Source organism: Macadamia integrifolia, chromosome 4 (genome assembly GCF_013358625.1).
Source record: "Macadamia integrifolia cultivar HAES 741 chromosome 4, SCU_Mint_v3, whole genome shotgun sequence".
NCBI classification, from domain to species: domain Eukaryota; kingdom Viridiplantae; phylum Streptophyta; class Magnoliopsida; order Proteales; family Proteaceae; genus Macadamia; species Macadamia integrifolia.
The window spans coordinates 10,290,190-10,309,475 of NC_056560.1; the positions used below are offsets into that span (position 1 = coordinate 10,290,190).

General features: G+C 38.0%; 2 protein-coding genes across 2 annotated transcripts; both read left to right on the forward strand.

Moving 5' to 3' along the window:
* The first annotated feature begins 1,333 nt into the window (after positions 1 to 1,333).
* LOC122077333 (serine/threonine/tyrosine-protein kinase HT1-like) lies at positions 1,334 to 6,440 on the forward strand. The gene is made up of 3 exons (XM_042643255.1): positions 1,334 to 2,304; positions 4,437 to 4,892; positions 5,937 to 6,440. The coding sequence occupies exons 1-3, from the start codon at positions 1,945 to 1,947 to the stop codon at positions 6,174 to 6,176; spliced, it is 1,056 nt and encodes a 351-aa protein (XP_042499189.1). The 5' UTR covers positions 1,334 to 1,944; the 3' UTR covers positions 6,177 to 6,440.
* Positions 6,441 to 10,681: 4,241 nt separating this feature from the next.
* On the forward strand, positions 10,682 to 14,792 carry LOC122077252 (protein KINESIN LIGHT CHAIN-RELATED 3-like). Its single transcript, XM_042643137.1, has 3 exons — positions 10,682 to 11,069; positions 11,730 to 13,766; positions 14,273 to 14,792. The coding sequence occupies exons 2-3, from the start codon at positions 11,779 to 11,781 to the stop codon at positions 14,481 to 14,483; spliced, it is 2,199 nt and encodes a 732-aa protein (XP_042499071.1). The 5' UTR covers positions 10,682 to 11,069; positions 11,730 to 11,778; the 3' UTR covers positions 14,484 to 14,792.
* The last annotated feature ends 4,494 nt before the right edge of the window (positions 14,793 to 19,286 follow it).

The following is a 19,286-nucleotide window of genomic DNA, read 5'->3' on the forward strand; positions in this document are numbered from 1 at the left end:
TGAGACCCTAGGCTATGTTTGGTAGCCAAGAGAAGAAAATAAAAGAAAAAAGAATCTAGAAAAGAAAAGAAAAGAAAAGAGAAGAAAAGAGAAAAAATGGTGAGAAAATAAAAAGAGTGTGTATGTTTCGTTACTAAGAGAAGAAAAGAAAAGAAAAGAAAAAAATTCAAAAAAATTTGAATTTTAAGAGAGAGATAGACACATAGGAAATCATTATGTAATCATTTATTTTATATCTTATTATGTTTTTATATTTTTTTCATATGTTTTTTGTATTTTTGGCAAGAAAATTTTTAGGGGAACAAAAGAAAATTTCACAATTCCCCCGGGGAATTTTGAATTTGAAAAAGGGAATCTTCTCATGAGTGAAGACGGGGAATTTTGAATTTGAAAAAGGAAATTTTCTCATGAGTGAAAATTCAAAGAAGTACAAAAATTGTAATTTTTTTCTTCTTCGGACTACCAAACATAGCCCTAGGAAGGCTTTCTCCAAAATTACAATCTCATCTAACTTGCCACGTGATAAGAGAATGGTCATCTTTGAATCAGGGTCTATAGATGTAGCAATGCACCTAGGGTATACTGGTCTAGTCCAAAATTTTCTGTTATTTTTGGTAAGAAAGATTTTCTATTATGATGAATATATAAAGTGAGAGAGATTCTCTGAGAAGCAGCTTTTTGGGAAATATAATAATTTTGGAAAGGACCGTATACGGAAAGGACCATACGGACGTCCGACACTCCCACGGATAACCCCATGTTACTCAGGGGTCCCACAACAGAGTCTTCTTGACAATCACAATTTAATCCCCTTAAATGAACTTCCTAAACTACCCACAACTGCCTCCCGCCACCAACTACGGCGCCGTTATTATTCTTTCATTGTTTGACGAAACCACCCTCCCCACAGAGTTTCGATCAGTGGTTCGATGGGATCCGACCCGTTTGGAATTTAGACAATTTACGAAAACTAAACCATTTTAAACCAAAATCGGATCTCATAGTGTTTCGATCATATTGATTTGTCAACATTGGTATTGCTATTATATTTTGAACCTTTTTACCCCTGTGTCTTACCAATGGATTGGTATCGGATCAATTAGAATTAAGTTGATACCGATCCTACATGGGTTACCTGATCCGATCCAATTCGACCCAACCGCTTGGCCTAAACACCCAACTTCCAAATCACAAAGCGTGAATGGCATTCCAGAAATTATGAGGGCTGAGAAGGGCCTTTGAGAAAAGTGGATCCGTGATTCCGTAGTACTGTAGAAGTCTCGATCGGGAATATCCGGACGTACGAGACACGAGAGAGAGAGAGAGAGAGAGAGAGAGAACTCAAAGGAAGCGAAGCGAATGAACAAATGCGCTCAGTGCGCCAGAAATTACGTCTCTTTTTCTTCCCGCCCTTCCTTCTCTTTCACTCACCTCTGCAACCCTAAACACATCAAAGCACCGGCTTTTTGATTTTCTGAAATTTTTTCAGAGACGAATCATCATGAACTGAACATCCCAAGGGCTAACCTACGTAGATGAGTTTTCTCTTTCTTCTTGTGCTATAGGAGAATGGAGATGGTTTTTTATTTTCTCAACTAGATTTATAATGTACCACATATAGTTTTGGGTTTCCGATGAAGAACAAAACTGTATAATCATTTTTTATTTGGTGTTTAGATATCGAGATTCTTTACAGATTTTGTTTTTTTAGCATTTGATCTGCGTCTGCACTCGAGGAGTTCGTTGTCACATGATCTTTTTCAATTTTCTCTCTGTAATCGGTTACAGCATTTGAGTAATCTCTGTGAGATTGTAATATTCGGGAATGCTCTGTGTTTAGCTCTTTTAGGATGAGGAAATTTTGAAGTAACAAATCGACATTTAGTTATTGAAGGTTTGTGAAGGGGAGATTTTGATGGTTTTGGGAAGTAGAGGATCGGATCTATGGAGGTTTTTCAGTGGTTCAAGCAGGAATCAAGCCATGGTAGATCTGAAAGGAAGCTCTCACTTGGAGAATATAAACGAGCCGTTTCCTGGTCCAAATACTTGGTCTCCTCTGGTGCAGAGATTAAAGGAGAGGGTGAAGAAGAGTGGAGTGCCGATTTGTCTCAGCTGTTCATCGGGAGTAAGTTTGCTTCCGGGCGTCACAGCCGTATCTATCGCGGGATATACAGGCAGAGAGAAGTGGCCATCAAGCTCGTAAGCCAGCCTGAGGAAGACAAGAAGTTGGCTATGCTGTTAGAGAAGCAGTTTACTTCAGAGGTTGCGTTGCTCCTTCGTCTCCGGCACCCTAATATCATCGCTGTAAGCTCTGTCTCTTCGTCTCACATACTCACGCTATAGACTTTCTTTGTTCTTGAATCTCTTCCCCTGCATTGTGGGATGAGAATGTTGTCTCATACCCAAACACTTAAATTATGTGAAGCTGTGAACTCTGTTTCTTTAACCGAACACATCACTACGTATTTCTTGACTCTTTTCCCTGCATTGTAGTATGAGAAGAATATGATCCCCTACCTGAGCACAAAATTATGTTTCTTTCGGGCTTCCTAATTACTTTTATCCTGTTGGGCGTACGAATGTTCATTTATCACTATATTACTAGTCTGCTGTGAATGCCGATCCACATGAAAAGGCTCCTTCTGCTTTTGAAATTTTCTTTGCTTGAAAGAGTTTCTCTATCGAGAGCTTCAGTGAATATTTGCAATGTAACCGAATGATGTTTCTGGCTTTTTAGTCTTGAAATTCTCCAATTACAGATAGTTGGCTATCTATGCATTCTCGTTTCTTGTGAAATCACCCGACCGCAATGCACACAGCTCTTCTTCTCTTTATATTTATTTCTGATGAAGAGGCATTTTGAGCTTCACTGCTTCCAACTTGTGTCCCTAAAAGTTGTAAATTTTTCTGGATCAAGCCTCATCATCAAGGTAAATTCCATCTTTATTCAACCCCTACTATGTAAAAAATCTTGGACATAAGATTTTCAAGAGATGGTTTCCCCTTTTTTCACTCAGAAAATACAAGTAGACAACCACAAATTTGGGTGTTCCATCTTTTTCAAAAGAATAACTTATGGGTTTCTCACATTATCCTTTCTCACATACTTACAAATTGTATCTCGTTTCCACCTTCAAGTCTTCCACTACCCATACTGTCTTCTCTCAATCACTGTATCTCGTTTCCACCTTCAAGTCTTCCACTACCCATACTGTCTTCTCTTAATCACCCTCGCCAGAACAAGCAGTCCTGATTTATTCGAAATTCTCGTTACAGGTGTATGATAAACTGGATCTAGAAAATAAAATATAGCAACAGGTTGATAACCTTCCATAATTTGTCTAAGTTGTCGGGTCAATTTTTTGCTTAGATTTCCTTCACTTTGCATAATGTGTATAGACCACCTAGAAGGAAACAATGCTTATTCTTTGTATACTCTTACTTAATCAGGTACTGCCTGGAGAAACCTTTGCAACCCGAATCAAAACCACTTTCACACAATATCCTTGTCTTATCAACTTATAGAATGTAATCATGGCGGTGGTGGACCTCATTTCAAAGAGCCAAAACTTGATGAATTAGTTTCAGATTTTAGCTTCACTGGTGATAACAAAAAATAGGGGCCTGGAGAAGGTGCTGGTTATTCTGTGCCGCTTGTAGAATAATTGTTTTGCCCACCAAGCTGATGCTCTTTCTTTCGAAGTCTATTGAAAGGTTCTCTCTTGATTCTGGTTTTCCTACCCGATGCATTGCCCTAGAAAGGGCTTTTTCAGCTGCTCCTTTGAATGATCTAGCTATTTCACTTGGTTTCTTACCATGTCCTCGGATACTCTTGCTGGATCCATCTTAGTTGTGGAAACATCAGGAACCGTGGAGTACAATATTCGCCTTAGTCCAGGTGTACGTAAGTCATGCTTTTGCGGGGTCCAGGAGGGTGGATTGGGTTTGGTCCTAGCAAACACATTTACTACATGTGGCAGCCCAAAAAGTCGATCTTGAGTCTTCATGCTAGCATCCTGAGGTCTTACCTTCTCACCAAGTGTTGTTTCCACTTCATGCGCTGATATTTTGATATGATTTTTCTTCATCTTTCTCCATTTTTTGCACGGTGTGCATCATCTTTGATAATTGACAGGAGCTCAATAGTTGTGGTTTGCAAGCTTGATAAAATGCACTTAATTTTCTCCACATTTTCCGGACTCTGTTTATTGCAAGCGACATTTTGGTCTGAGAGGAATTCACTAAATATCAAAGGTCTAATCTTGTTTTACCTTGTTTATCTGTAAGAGGCATTGCATATGCAACATTTCCTGTAAAATGCACTGAAAATGCAATTCTTATAAGCACTTATTTAACAACTTCTTGTCATTACATCTACTCGTTTTTTTTTTCCCCCTGTTTTGGTGTCTAAATTGTAGTTATTCCACTTCTTGCAGTTTGTTGCGGCATGTAAGAGACCTCCTGTTTTCTGTATTATCACCAAGTACTTAGGAGGGGGCTCACTTAGAAAATACCTTCAGCTGCAGGAGCCAAATTCCATTCCATTGGACCTGGTTTTGAAATTTTCCCTTGATATTGCTCGTGGGATGAGTTATCTTCATTCTCAGGGGATACTCCATAGGGACCTCAAATCGGAAAATCTACTACTTGGTGAAGATATGTGTGTGAAAGTAGCTGATTTTGGGATTTCATGTTTAGAATCACAGTGTCTCAGTGGAAAGGGGTTCATAAGTACATACCGCTGGATGGCACCAGAAATGATAAAGGAAAAACATCACACGAGGAAAGTTGACGTATACAGTTTCGGCATAGTTCTTTGGGAGCTTCTTACAGCATTGATGCCTTTTGAGGGCATGACTCCAGAACAGGCTGCTTTTGCAGTCTCCCAGAAGGTACTCACCTTAGTTCTTTGAGCATTGCCCATTTCCTCATTAGTGCTAAATAAGAACTATTTCATGCATAGGTGCATTGCAATGCAGATTTCTTCACACCAGTCATTACTGCTAAATAAGAATATATAGGGATTTAATTTTCTGAACAACCTGAGAGGTTGTTGGTCCTGGAGTAGTTTGCCACCCATGGTTGTACCTATCTTTGCCTAATATACTGGGATTTATTTTCTATGTGTTATGGAGAAATAGCCAAGCAACTTTGTTAGTGGAAATCTCCACAGCACACCTATTTGCTAAATGTATGTGCAGAGCTAAAACTTGATCATCTTATCTATATTGTTCTTCTACTACTGCTCCATAAAACAGCCGCACAGCTTGGGTTGTTTCTCCAAAATTTTTATCACTTGCCATTGTCTTTTCTTTCTTCTCTGTAATCTATTTTTGAAGGCATCAAAGATGGGAGAAAGAAGCATTAGTGGATTTGTCTTTTTTTCTTCCCTCTTTCATGAAAATCTTGTCACCAAGACTGGAACTCTAAAATTAAAAAAAGGGGCAGAGTTTTGAATGGACTAGTCGCTAAAAACTCAAAATAGAAAATGCCAAAATCTAATGAGCCTTCATTGCATCCTACGAGGGCATAGTAATCATCAAATGCATGTATCATTCTAACATTTACTACTACAGCATTATAGAATGAAGCATTAAATGTTCTTGTGAACGTGACTCTCAAATCACTTCACATGGTTGAAAATCATGTTATTGCATTTGTTATCTGAGTTCAATACACTCTCAACTACGTTGGTGCCTGCTCCATCTATTTTGATCCCAAGGTGTCCTGGTGCATATCCTATTCCTGCATAATTTGTTTGATGTCTTGATTGTATGACTACTCATTTTATCCAAACAAAAGTAGAAAGAAAAGATTGTATGATTACTAATGTGAGAGTTTATAAGCATTTCTTTCCAACTTCTGAGTTTATGCATGGTTCACATTTTGCAAATTCCTAAAAATTTTATATCCTAATTTCGTTTTGGTTGATGCAGAATGCAAGGCCCCCATTGCCCTCCAAATGCCCAGTGGCATTCAGCCATCTCATAAGTCGATGTTGGGCAAGTAATCCAGATAAACGTCCTCACTTCACTGAGATTGTCTCAATTCTTGAGAATTTCACAGAATCCCTTAAAAATGATCCAAATTTTTTCTCATACTACAAACCACCTGAAAATCATACATTTCTGCGATGCATCCCAAAGTGTATCACTGTCTTTAAGTCCAATTCTTAAAGACTTAACATTTTTTTTAGAATTAATTGTGCAATATGTACCTCATTTTTCTTGCATTCACCCCACCCCTCCCCTTTGGTGGTGCTTCCTTTTAGGAACAAAAGGATATTTCCTTTCACTGTCACAGCATGACCACATTTGTAGTGGTACTTTGCTCTTAAACTACTTAAGCTATTTTAGAGTGTATTATTAATGGCCTTAACTCTCTTCAGTTTTCCTTTCTTATTTAGTTCCAGACATCTCTATGATAGTTAACTTCATATATCTAACCTTAATGTATGAAGTACCTTGATTGTTGCAAATAAATTAGACCAGTGTTTTCATGAAGTCATGAACTGCCAGGCCAGGTGGTTGGACCGTCCGAAAGGTGTGGTTCAAATGCCACCGCTGTCTATAACTTGAGATTATTATGTAAATCTTGACATTGATATGCTGATAGGGTTTGGCATGATCTTAATAAGAACAGAGACAAATACCATCGGCCCTTTTACTGGCCGGATATGTACTTAGAGGACTTTTATGTCAACTGATAAGGGGTGTTGTTATGAGCTGAGTACCAATCTAACAGCTAGAAATTCGAGAGCATCATACCCATGTTCTTCTGAAATGAGCATGGCTCTTCTGCAATTACTGGAGATGAGATCCAATGGCAGAAAAAACATATAAAATCGGAACTGAAACCAGCCATTTAAAACTGAGTCGAACCTAAAAAATGGGTTCAGTATTGGAATAAAATTTCATTTGGTTCTGCAATTACTGTTTTTTTTTTTTTTTTTTGAGTTGTATGAAATTACCATGGGTTTCCTTTTTAGTTGTTTAAAAAGGCTGAAAAAGTAGGCCCCTGTTTTTATAAAAAGTACTAATTTTTTACTATTTTATTGCTGAATCGATCTGGATAATCAATCCAGATTGGTCAGGGATTGGGATCGATCTCAGCTGTTACTGATCCTATACAGCTGATACCAGATCGGTACTTGAAATCATGTAGGAAAGTGAAAATTATACTCGAACTTTTTTCTCAGAAAAGAAAATACAACTATTAAAAAATAATGACAAGAACTTCGGGCCCGGTCGATTCTAAGCCGATTCTGTTCCAGATTGGTTGGAATCAGCGAAATTCTGCCTGAACCTAACAAATCCAATTTGGATTGACCGCTTCAGAACGACAGCATTCGCCCGATCCGATTTTGGTTTTTAAAACAGTGTCCTCGATAGAGAGGAATCTCCATCAAGACCAAAAAGAGGGTGGTGGGCCACTTGTTTTGCCCAGCAGCATTTGTTACCAAAACCCATTAGCTGTAGGTTTGTGGGTTGGGCTTTGGAGACTGGCTGAAAATAATGTATTATCTAACAGACATAGTATCCGTGATGTGTGATAATGATGAGAGAGAATAAGGATGTTTTATAATGGTGGGTAGTTGAAGCACACCGGGGGCCCACTTCCATGTTATGAAAGTGACTGGCTCCTACTATGATATATATCACTCACCACGACATTAAACCTTCCATTGCTTATCTTGTGATTGGGTAGGGGGCTCAGCAGGGTAGTCATCAGCAGGTCTTTCTCTCTTCATCTTTTTCAAAAAAAATTCAAATTTTTTCTTTTCCTTTCGTTTCTTGCATCCCAAACATCGATAAGAGACAATATCATATCAGTACTAGTTTAATCTGAACAACACACATGGTATTTCTAAATACTAGGACTCAATTGAAGGAAAATTATTAGTACTAAAACATCGATCAGTGAAAGAGAAAGAGACAATATTATATGAGTAGTAGTTTAATCTAGTAATGATAATTTTCATTTGAAGAGTCGGTGTATACATGTGTGAATGGATTCATAGATGTTTGTAGAAGTAGGTGGTCATTGACCAACAAATCTTAACTATGAGAGATGAGATACTCACAATCCCTCTCAAGTTCCCACCACACCTAATTGGATGTGGACCCGATCCAATACATCGAAGAGTTGGAAGGGGGACAGATATCTTGCACCTTTTTATAAGTTGAGCCAAAATAATTCAAAGATAGATCCAAAGAACTCTTCATGGGCTATTCTGCCTAACCTCATAATAATTCCAAGCATTATATCAAATTCAGTCGTGAGCCTTTCACTCATAATCCTAAATGTATGAATCACTATTTATTTAAGGGTAAGAGATCGTTGCCTAATCATGGAGCCCTTGCATTAATAGAGGGACCAATGACAGCATGGAAGGGCATCAATATGTATGAATTTTTTTTATTTCATCGGAGGTGGGGAGCTAATTTTACCTATTCCAATGCCTAGGCGTAGAGGCCACATGATAAGGCAAGGTTCTTTTTCCCTTTATTTAATATATATTGTCATCTCAACTTCTCTACCTCAACATTTTGTGGCTTCTGAAAAGAGAATGAACTATGCGACTTCACTTTGAAAGTGTTTAAAATCATATAATGAAAATTTCAAAATTAAGACTATGTTTGGTGTGCTTTGTGAAATACAATATTGACATATAGAATACATATCAAACAAATTTTTAACACAAGTGTATTTTGTTTTCAAAATAAAGACTATGTTTGGCTTCCAAGAAACATAAAATCGGCAAATCCAAAAAATACTCCAATGATTCTAATGTTTTTATCCAAAAACCATATTGAATTGTTAGGATTTGGGATCGATGATAGAGATTTTCTATCAAATTTGCCGATTCTTAAAACCTTGATCCAATGCAAATTAACCAGACATATCTTGAATAATAATAGAAGAAGATAGTTCCATCTACTGTTTCTGATGCTTCCCCACTTGAGTGCAAGGATTTAGGGCATGGTATCGGTATCAGTATTGATTTCGTCTATCGATACCGATCTGTTTTACCCTTGATTTTTATAAAAAAATACTATATTTTTTCTATTTTACCCTTGAAACGACCCGGATAATCGATCTGGTTTGGGATCGGATCTGGGATCAGTCTCAGCTAATACGACCGATATAGCGAATCCCAAACTGATACTTGAAACCATGCCTAAGTGCGAAAAAAAAGAAAAAGGTTGGGGGACAAGGGGAGCCTTGTCTAAAGCCTCTTGTGGGGACTAATTTCCCCTTTTGTATTCCATTAAAACAAGAAAAAGTTGTGAATTGAATCAAATATAAATAAAGCGCCATCTTTTTTAATAAAATGACAATGTGAAAACACCTTTCTATAATGGGGTTGGTAGCCTAGTGGTGAAAATGCTCTCAACCCATCACCGCTCGAGTTGGTTGGTTGTGGGTTTGGGTCTTGGCATGCCCACTATTGCCCATTGGTCCTACAGAAGGGCTGCTTGTCATACGGGGGCTTATTCTGCGGGTTATGATCATTACCATGGAACACTCTTCTTTTCTTTTTCTTCTTTTAATAAAAACAAAAAAACAAAAGTTCATGTTACGCTCTTAAAAGCATCCACAAAATTCTTTTATTACTTATTTACCCTTCATATCATGGAATAGTTCAACATTTTCTGAGAGACAAGATGATCTCTCCTCCACAAATGCATATTGCTGGAGATAAAATATGAAATGATGCAATGAGACCAGCCCCATGGTCAGGAATAGAGGATTTTAATCCCTCATCCGTTAGGTCTAGCACGTAGTTGTTGGACTTGTGACTCTCAAAATGACCTCTTCGTCTGAAAACTCGAGTTTTGAGGGATTTACATGTTGTCCGTTTATAATGACATTTTTTAGGTCAAGTCAGTAGAAGACAATGAAATCCACATATTTAATGAAGAGTCGAAGAGAAAGGTGGCAAAAGTACAAGCAAACAACCAAATTAAGGTGGGGGCATGGATGTCAAATAGGTTTCAACCTTTTTTATTAAAGGAAAGATACTTCATCAATGGTGACCCACCGGAAAAGAATCCCTACAGTTTGATTAGAATTTCTTTCTTTCAATATACAAATCAAATTTTTGTGTTCCTTTAATACCCACTTGGGGTGATCATTTAGTTGTCTCTTCTTATATTAGTAGAGAGCTAATCTATCATTGGATACCAATCAATCCCACCCTTGATAGATTCCTTGAGGAGACATAAGAAAAAGAAGTGGGATTTTGTTTGGAAACGCACCTTATTAATTGATCTGACCAAAGCCAATTAGAAATATTGAATCGAATAAAAAAAAAAATTGATTCTTTTATTTATTTATTTATATATAGAAAATCAAAGTGAATAGGTAACAACTAACAACCCAAGCTGAACCAGAACAAAACCAATTTTACCTTAATGATTTAGTTTTAATTTAAACCAATACATATAAAAATCGATTCGAATGAACCAAAATTAGACCAAACCAACCGTTTGACACACCTAACATTCTAGCCAGCCAAACATCGGTATGTCTCGAAAATCAAGTTAGGGGCACCTCGTCCTTAGAGAAATTTTCAGGGGTGTATAGGTCTTTTGACAGAAGAGTCGGAGGTTATGCCATGTGGAAGTTACACTAAGACAAACCAACAAAATACAGATCGGCGGTTACTGGCGGTAGGGGAGAAGTCGCCTTCTACAGTTCTTCTTTTGCTTCGACATTCCATCTCTGCAACACAACACCTCTCTCTCTCTCTCACTAGTCCTACCACGAATTTTAATTAACTATTTGGAATTTTCTTTGTAAAGATAAGGAAAACCCACGATTATATAGAGAAGGGAAGAAGAGGAATACCCAAATCTTTTTTTCTTGATAATATTCGATTTCCAGTTCTCCATTCTGCCCTCACGCGATCTGTCAGAACACTTGGTGTCTTCTCCTATGCTCCTAATCCACTTTTTTCTCCCACTTTTTGTATATAAGCAAGAAGGATGGTCCCCTTCTTTTGCATAAAGACTGAAGAACACAGAAACCTTTCCATTCTCTTTTCATCAGGGTGGATTGTTAAGGTACTACTACTCACCCCTTTTTCTCATTTTCTTTTCTTTTTTCGTTCTGGGTTTCTGTTATTTCCTTCTCTTATACTTTTTTTTTTTTTTTTTGGTTCTGGGTTTCTGTTATTTGTGTTTTCTCATGAGTATAACTTTTCCATTTCAGTTGCAGAGATTGTTAACCATTTTTTTCCTTTTTTTGGTTCTGGGTTTCTGTTATTTGTGTCTTCTCATGAGTATAACTCTCCCATTTCAGTTGCGGAGATTGATAACTTTTTATCTCCTTCTTTTTCTGATTTTTTACGCTCTTATGTCCTAAAATCTTGAGTCTTTTCTGATATTTGCGGAAATTCCTATTCGTGGTAGTCGATAGTTGCATTTGGATATGACACATTGAACTTGTTACTAATTTAATCGCGCTTTTATGTGCAACTCAAACTTGTTTCTCCTTTTCTGACTTGTGTATAATCTTAGCCATAGACTAAATGTGGAATAATGAAACTTTTGCATCATCTTGTGGTTGCGATCAACTTCTTTCCCAGTATAAGTTCTGAGAATTTTGTTTAGTCATTATTTGAATCTGTTGTAACAAATATGCTATTTGTTGGGGACAAAATTATTCATGTATGGAGTGTTCGAATTTGTGCTTTGCTTTTATAGATTGTAATTATTTTGCAGCTTTTTTACTCTGTCTGAGAGTGCCCATTGATCTGTAACAACGGTTAAGATGCCTGGCATTGACGGAGAGGAGGTGGCAACTGAACTGAATGGCAACTCCCCACCTTTGAAGGAGAAGTTGACCCCCAATAGGTCCCCGAGGAGTCCCTTTAGTCCAGAAAGTCCTCATAGTGAGGCTCTTGATCTCCATTTGAGGGGTGCTATTGACACCTCTATCGAGCAGTTGTATGAGAATGTCTGTGAAATGCAGAGCTCAGACCAATCACCATCAAGATTTAGTTTTGAGTCTGATGGTGATGAATCAAGGATCGACTCAGAACTGTGCCATCTTGTTGGGGGAGAGATGAGGGAGGTTGAGCTAATGCAGGATGAGAGGAAGTCAGTGGACGCTGGAAGTGATTCAGTTTATAAGAAGGAAAATGATTCTGTCGAAAAAAAGTCTGACAAAATATGTAATTTCCAGTCCACAAGTCCTAAGTCTGCTTCTTCGGTAAAATCGAAGAAATCTTCTAAAATAAAAGTGGAATCTGGGGTATCACCTAGATCGAGTCGTAAGAAGAAAAAATTAAATGACAGGCCTCCTATTGACAAACGTGGTGGGAAGAACTCGCCAAAATCAAATGGTGGAGTTGTTTCGTCAGAAAAACAGAGGAAATCTGCTTTGGGAGGGTCAAAATTAAGGAAGGGAGCTGAGGATACCTCTGAAACAGGCACAGAAATCCTAGAGCTTGGGCCTTTTCTTCTTAAACAGGCCAGGGATTTGATCTGTGGTGATAATCCCCACAGAGCTCTTGAATTTTCTCTTCGAGCAGCAACATCGTTTGAGAAATGTGCGAATGGGAAGCCTAGTTTAGACCTGGTCATGAGCTTGCATGTTATTGCAGCAATACACTGCAGCTTAGGTCAATATAGCCAAGCAATTCCTGTTCTTGAGCGCTCAATCGAGATTCCAGTCATGGAGGAGGGTCATGATCATGCCCTTGCTAAATTTTCGGGGCTAATGCTACTGGGTGATACATATGCAATGGTAGGCCAGCTTGAGAATTCCATAACATGCTACACAACAGGTTTGGAGATCCAGAAGCACGTCCTCGGTGAAGTGCATCCAAGGGTTGGTGAGACTTGTTGGTATTTGGCTGAAGCACATGTTCAAGCACTACAATTTGATGAGGCCGAGAAGCTCTGTCAGATGGCTCTTGATATCCACAGAGAGAATGGCCACCTTGCTTCTCTTGAAGAGGCAGCAGATAGAAGACTTATGGCTCTTATCTGTGAAACAAAGGGAGACCATGAAGTAGCCCTTGAGCATCTTGTTTTAGCTAGCATGGCCATGGTGGCCAATGGTCAAGAAGCAGAAGTGGCTTCTGTTGATTGCAGCATTGGAGATACCTACTTATCTTTGGCTCGATATGATGAGGCTATTTTTGCTTATCAAAAAGCACTCACAATGTTCAAGTCCACCAAGGGAGAAAATCATCCAGCTGTTGCTTCAGTTTTTGTGCGCCTGGCTGATTTGTACAACAAGATAGGGAAAGTAAGAGAATCAAAGTCTTACTGTGAAAATGCCCTACGGATTTATGGAAAACCCATTCCAGGAATCCCTTCAGAGGAGATTGCGAGTGGTCTTGCTGATGTTTCTGCCATCTATGAGTCTTTGAATGAGCCTGAGCAAGCACTCCAGTTGCTTCAGAAGGCTTTAAAGATGTATGCTGATGCCCCCGGTCAGCAAAGCACGATTGCAGGAATTGAGGCCCAGATAGGTGTCATGTACTACATGTTGGGAAATTACTCTGAGTCTTACTCCTCTCTCAAGAATGCAGTTACAAAGCTTAGGACAAGTGGAGAGAAGAAATCTGCTTTCTTTGGGATTGCCCTCAACCAAATGGGACTTGCATGTGTGCAGCGTTATGCAATAAATGAGGCTGCAGATCTCTTTGAAGAAGCAAGGAGTATTTTGGAACAAGAATATGGACCATATCACCCTGACACACTAGGAGTTTATAGCAATCTTGCAGGCACTTATGATGCGATGGGCAGGTAAGAACCCATTTTCTTTGGTGTTCCTGATTTTCTTTCTCCCTAAAAGCATGAAATTTTTTTTCCCCTATTTCCTAACTATCTGATTAAAACTCTTACTTCATCCTACATGGGTTTTCTTTGGCTTATCATATTTAGCTCTTTGTCTGAGCTCTTCTGTCATTTCCTTCTGCTCTCTCTAGTAAATGCTAAGTTGTTTTAAGGCAACATTCGTCTAGACAAGTGCACAGAGGTATCTCTCCTCCTGCTGTGTCGAATACTACTAGATTTACCCAAGCCACAAAACAATTCGTGCTGGATGTAGCAGTTAGTGAGAAAATGAGAGTAAAATTCAACTTGAAATCAGTAGTCTGAATGCAGATTTTAATTTGAACATGTTTATTGTCAATCTACAAAAATTAAATTTATTCTAGCTTTCTATAATTTGCATATATTATTATCGTGCAGAAATTGAATTTACTCTTGCTGTATGTAATTTGCATATATTATTATCATACTTTATGCAGGTTGGATGATGCAATTGAGATTCTGGAACATGTTGTTGGGGTGAGGGAGGAGAAGCTTGGGACAGCAAATCCTGATGTAGATGATGAGAAGAGAAGGCTGGTTGAGTTATTAAAAGAAGCAGGCAGAGTCCGGAGTAGAAAAGCCAGATCGCTAGAAATCCTCCTTGAAACCAACCCTCATCCTATAAACAAAAATGGGATAATGGTATGATTATGCTGATGATGTATGCAACCATGTATGTAAAACTAGAATATTTAGAAAAAAAGATTAGTTGATGGGTTTGTGGATAGATTCTTGTTGGGGAGGTATGGGTATTTTAATAGATCCCTATTAGGGAGGTTGAATGGAATAACAGCAGAGAGGGGCTTTTGATCATATTCTTAATGATGCAATTCTTTAGAATTAAAGGTGGTTGTTTTTGTATTAGATTGTTCAAAGAACTGAGAGAATTCCTTGGTCACCTCATCATATTTGTATTCAAGTGTTGAAGGAGTAGATGAAATCCCCTTTCTCATGGTATACTGAAACTGCCTATTAAAATATTACTAAATGATTGTTAGTATCACACAATGTTTCTATGAAGAGTCAGGCCGTGCCGTTTGATAAATATTTGATTTTCTTAACAAATGGAGTCCCTGTTTAAAATATCAGATTTGGACAATTGTTCTCATTTTCTAATGGAGCTTGCATTTCTTACTGCATCAAGAAATGCTTAAAACTTGAATATGGAGGGCACTACTGTGGTACAGTGGACAATACCAGTATAAAGTTCTCAGAATTATCAGTATTTTCATGTTCATTGAATCTATCTCTAGTGGTGTAAATAATTTGGATGATCTTGGCTAGACGAATCCAAAATCATTTGGATATAGTGTCAGTTGTTTGATCTTTCTTATACACATTTTTTGTTAGATGATCACCATCATTAACCAAACAAACCAAATGAATCTACAATAAACTGAGAGTAACTTGTGAATTATTACAAGACATGCCGCAAAAGAATTACAAACCTTTTGTGCCTATGCACTGAAATTGAGCCATTCTATCAAATGGGTTTTTATCTTCCTCAAATATATGAATTGTGTGGTGTTATTATTTGTGATCATGAGCTGATATCTGAATCTCTATCATGGTTTCAAGGAACGGGATCATATCAAGTGTATTGAATACTGATCAGGCTGGACCAATCCAGCTGATATTAACTGGTAACACTGATCTTCCCCTCAAATTTGACTATCTGGTCTTGGCATCTGACACATGAACCAAGTTATTAGGGCCTCAAACCAATCTCAGTCCTATTGCCTCGGACCCAACAAGAAGAAGAGAAAGAAGAATGCGAAGCAGCACCAGCACTAGCAACTTTAAAAGATGAATTGGATGGAGATAGCCATGAAACTGTGGGTACTCTGCAGTCACTAAAGTTGTTTTTCTTTAAAGCCAGAAGGAGAAAGGTAGCTAAATTCCTTGAAGCTGATGGGTCCCAAGGGCATTTGCTATTTTGCTTTGGAATGGGCTTTTGACCAACTAGTTTCATTGCTTTGATGGAAGCTCTCTCTTTGACTGTCCAACTATAGGTGTTGTTGCCTGAAATGGAGTTTGGTATGGCCGTTCCTTCCTAATTCTAAGGACTTGCATCACATATGATTTCTTAATCATCTCTGGGCCATGTTTGGTATGGTAGAAACTTTATCTCAGTAGCTCTCTCTTCCAATCCTAATTGATTTTTTCAAGAAATCATTACCCAAAAATCAAGTTACCATATTTTTTCCAGCTTGTCTGCCTTAATTTATATACAACCATTCATTAATTATGTAGAAAGCTTACACAAACAAGAGTTGAAGGTTCTTTATGGAACTTCACTGCAATTCAGGGGAAGTTCCGTAGCTATCTTTGTTTTTTTATTTAATTAATTAGTTTTTTTAGTGGAAGTTATGTAGCTATCTTATAACAATCAGTTGAGACATGTGATCAACCTGCCTTTCGTGTTAGTTGAAGACTTCAATTCAAAATTAACTCTGAAATAGCAACTTCAGGAGATAGCAGGAAAGCAACTTCCTAATTCCCTGAATGTAACATAAAAGCAGTAAAGCACTGTACTGAAATGAATCTGAAGTCTGAACAACCTGTTTATCTTGGATTCCAAACATTCCCCGAACATAATTTAACATGAACTATTTCCTTCTCATAAATGACCCTCATGACCATTAAAATAAAGGGAAAATAAGTTAAATATAACCTCTTAAGTTCTTAACAACACTGAATATCCTCATGGAGTATTAGGTAAGCAACACATATATGGCTTCATTTCATACAGCTTGATATATACAGCCTCTCAGCTCATTTCTTTGGATCACTCAAAGATGGAATAGGAAGGACAAATGAGAGCTATGCACAGTTGGATTGTACAATATTTAAATGAGAAAGCTGAATGTGATCAATGTAGATTATGAACACCCAACCCCTGCAACTTTATTTCGATTTCCAGCCTTTTAACAGTTAAAAACTTGTGTGTTTTTGTTGATGAAGTTCATTTGTTGACCAAGAAAAGGGAAAAATGATTAGCATACGAGTGGCAACTACCTTGTAGGGATGTGGGGCTCTTGCATGGCACCTGATCTTGTTGCTTCTTATCCTGTATGTGCTGCCATTTTTTTCCCTTTGGGGAGAGGGGTGGATCTTTGGACCTTTTGTACATGTTTTGTGAATGCAATTCATGTATAATAAAAACAATAGATATTGAGAGAAAGAACCCTGTCAGTCTGGTGTAAGGTAACACCAGCTCATGAGGCCAATGGAAGGGTGCATAGGAGCATCTTCGACTTATAGAGTGGGAAGCATCGTAGTCTTTTGGCATCTGCTTGTCGACTGGTATGGTTGGCAAAGTTCTTTTCTCTATATTGAAAGAACATTCAATTTTTTTTTTCACCTATGGCCGTGGGTGGCATTGGGGCCCTAGAGACACATTCATGGAATTTAGTTAACTGATGAATCAGAGGAACCAATTTCTAATGCTATGTTTAAAAGAAAAGAGGAAATTACACTCCCCTCCCCTGAGGTTTGACCTAATATCAATCTCCTCCCCTCTACTTTGAATTCTATCACCACCCTCCTCTGAACTTTCAAAATTCTCACTTCCGTCACCTAAACGTGAACTATTGTTGTTAAGTGATTACATCAGCTTCACAGTAGAATTCTAATACCTATACTGCCATTATATTTTATTATTTTCCTAAAATACCCTTAGTTGATGTTCTTGGGTTCTGAAGCAATAGATTAGAATAAGTCGAGTGATTGCAAAGTGTTTCACATTCGTGCGCCTCGCCTGCAATCAGAGGAGAACAGAGAAACCAGGAGCTACGCTCATCTCCCTCGCTCACTCTCCCCACTATTTCCCACGGTCTCTTTCTATCCCCTGAAGCAGAAGAGACATAGGAAGGGTTTCATGTTCGTGCGGTTGCTAGAAGAGTGCGGTTGTTCATGCGCCCTGCCTGCAATCGAAGGAGAGAAGAGATGAGCTTGAAATTGAGCATAGAAATTAGCTGAACATATGTACGATTTTCATTGATTCATGAGGGGTTTTCTATCTGGGGGTTCAAAGTATGTTTTTAGTAAATTTATTCTTACTGTGCTGCTTCATGACGGGGTTTGCTAACTAGGTGTTTAATCGGTTGTACAAAGTAGGTTTTTTAGTAGATTTATTCTTACTGTGTAGCTTCTGGGTGTTCAATCGGTTGTTTTTTAGGAGTTTTTTCTCACTGTGATGCCCAACTATTGTTTGATTTTTTTTCCTTTTGATTTGGAATGACAGTTTCACATTTCCTATTGATTTTTGCTGCTAAGTGTTTAACTTAGTGTATACTGTCCATAATGATTTTCGTTTAGAGTTTTCCTGTTGATTATATGCAGTGAATGTTAGGATTGTTCACAATGAAATCCTTTTTACCTACTTTGGTGACTTTTGTTTGTGACATTGGTTGCTTATCTACATTTATCTACAACCAAGACCTCTTCTATAATGGAAATAAGGTTACAAATATGTTACCATTACTACGTGCATGCCTCGGGAGTCACATTGATAGACCTTGACATATATAGTTACAGGGAAATGGTTTGTGACATATACAACACAGTGATCAGGCATGTCCCCGTAGGGCACACGGTGACATTTAAGGTTAAGTGTATACTTCCAAACAATTTGGATATGGTAATTGTTCATGATTCAACTTTGCTAGAGATGTTTCCATTATGTGAACAACTGGATACGATTAACTTATACGTCTATGACCTTCATTATGAGGAGCACCCAAGATTCAATTATACAATTAATGGCTTCCCTGGAAAATTGATTGTTCGGGAGGGTGAAACAAATATGGAGGCAAATAGTATCATACAACAAAGTCATAGTGGATTTGGAGATAATGTTACGCAAAGTTAGAGTGGAGTTGGTACTGATATCCAACAAAGTCAAAATGGGATTGATAGTGTACTACAGAAAACTCAGACATCTGGGGTTAGAGTAGAAAAGCATCAAGTTCGAAGGGGTGGTGATATTAGGAGGACTGGGGCAGTGACTACTACAGCCACAAATGATGTTGCTTACAAGATGAACAGTATGAATAAAGGTTCTGAAAAAGTGAACACGGCAAGTCCAAGTAATTTTACTTACAATATGACTGGTGAGACACCTCTAGGGAGCAAGGGAGTTACAATTGTTGATAATGATGTGCATTGGAATGAAGCAACTGATGATGATAATAGCATGGAAGGGAGTGATGTCGATTTGGACCTTGAAGATGAAGACATGTCATTTTCTGAAGGAGAGGAAGAAATTGGAATTAAGTCAGGTAACTTTGATGATTATGACTCAGATGAGTATTATGGACCCTACCTTGATAAGATGAACTATTCTAAAGATAGGAAAATTAATTCAGCTGTTGGCATGGTTTTTTGATGATGTAAATCAGTACAGAGAAGTTCTCAAAGACTATGCTATACAAGAAGGTTTTGCAATCT

Bases quoted from the DNA above. Each gene is read 5' to 3' on its own strand.
- LOC122077252 (XM_042643137.1), top strand. From the start codon at position 11,779: ATGCCTGGCATTGACGGAGAGGAGGTGGCAACTGAACTGAATGGCAAC. The intron at 13,767-14,272 runs GTAAGAACCCAT...TACTTTATGCAG, and splicing joins ACTTATGATGCGATGGGCAG to GTTGGATGATGCAATTGAGA.
- LOC122077333 (XM_042643255.1), top strand. From the start codon at position 1,945: ATGGAGGTTTTTCAGTGGTTCAAGCAGGAATCAAGCCATGGTAGATCT. The intron at 2,305-4,436 runs GTAAGCTCTGTC...CACTTCTTGCAG, and splicing joins GGCACCCTAATATCATCGCT to TTTGTTGCGGCATGTAAGAG. The intron at 4,893-5,936 runs GTACTCACCTTA...TGGTTGATGCAG, and splicing joins CTTTTGCAGTCTCCCAGAAG to AATGCAAGGCCCCCATTGCC.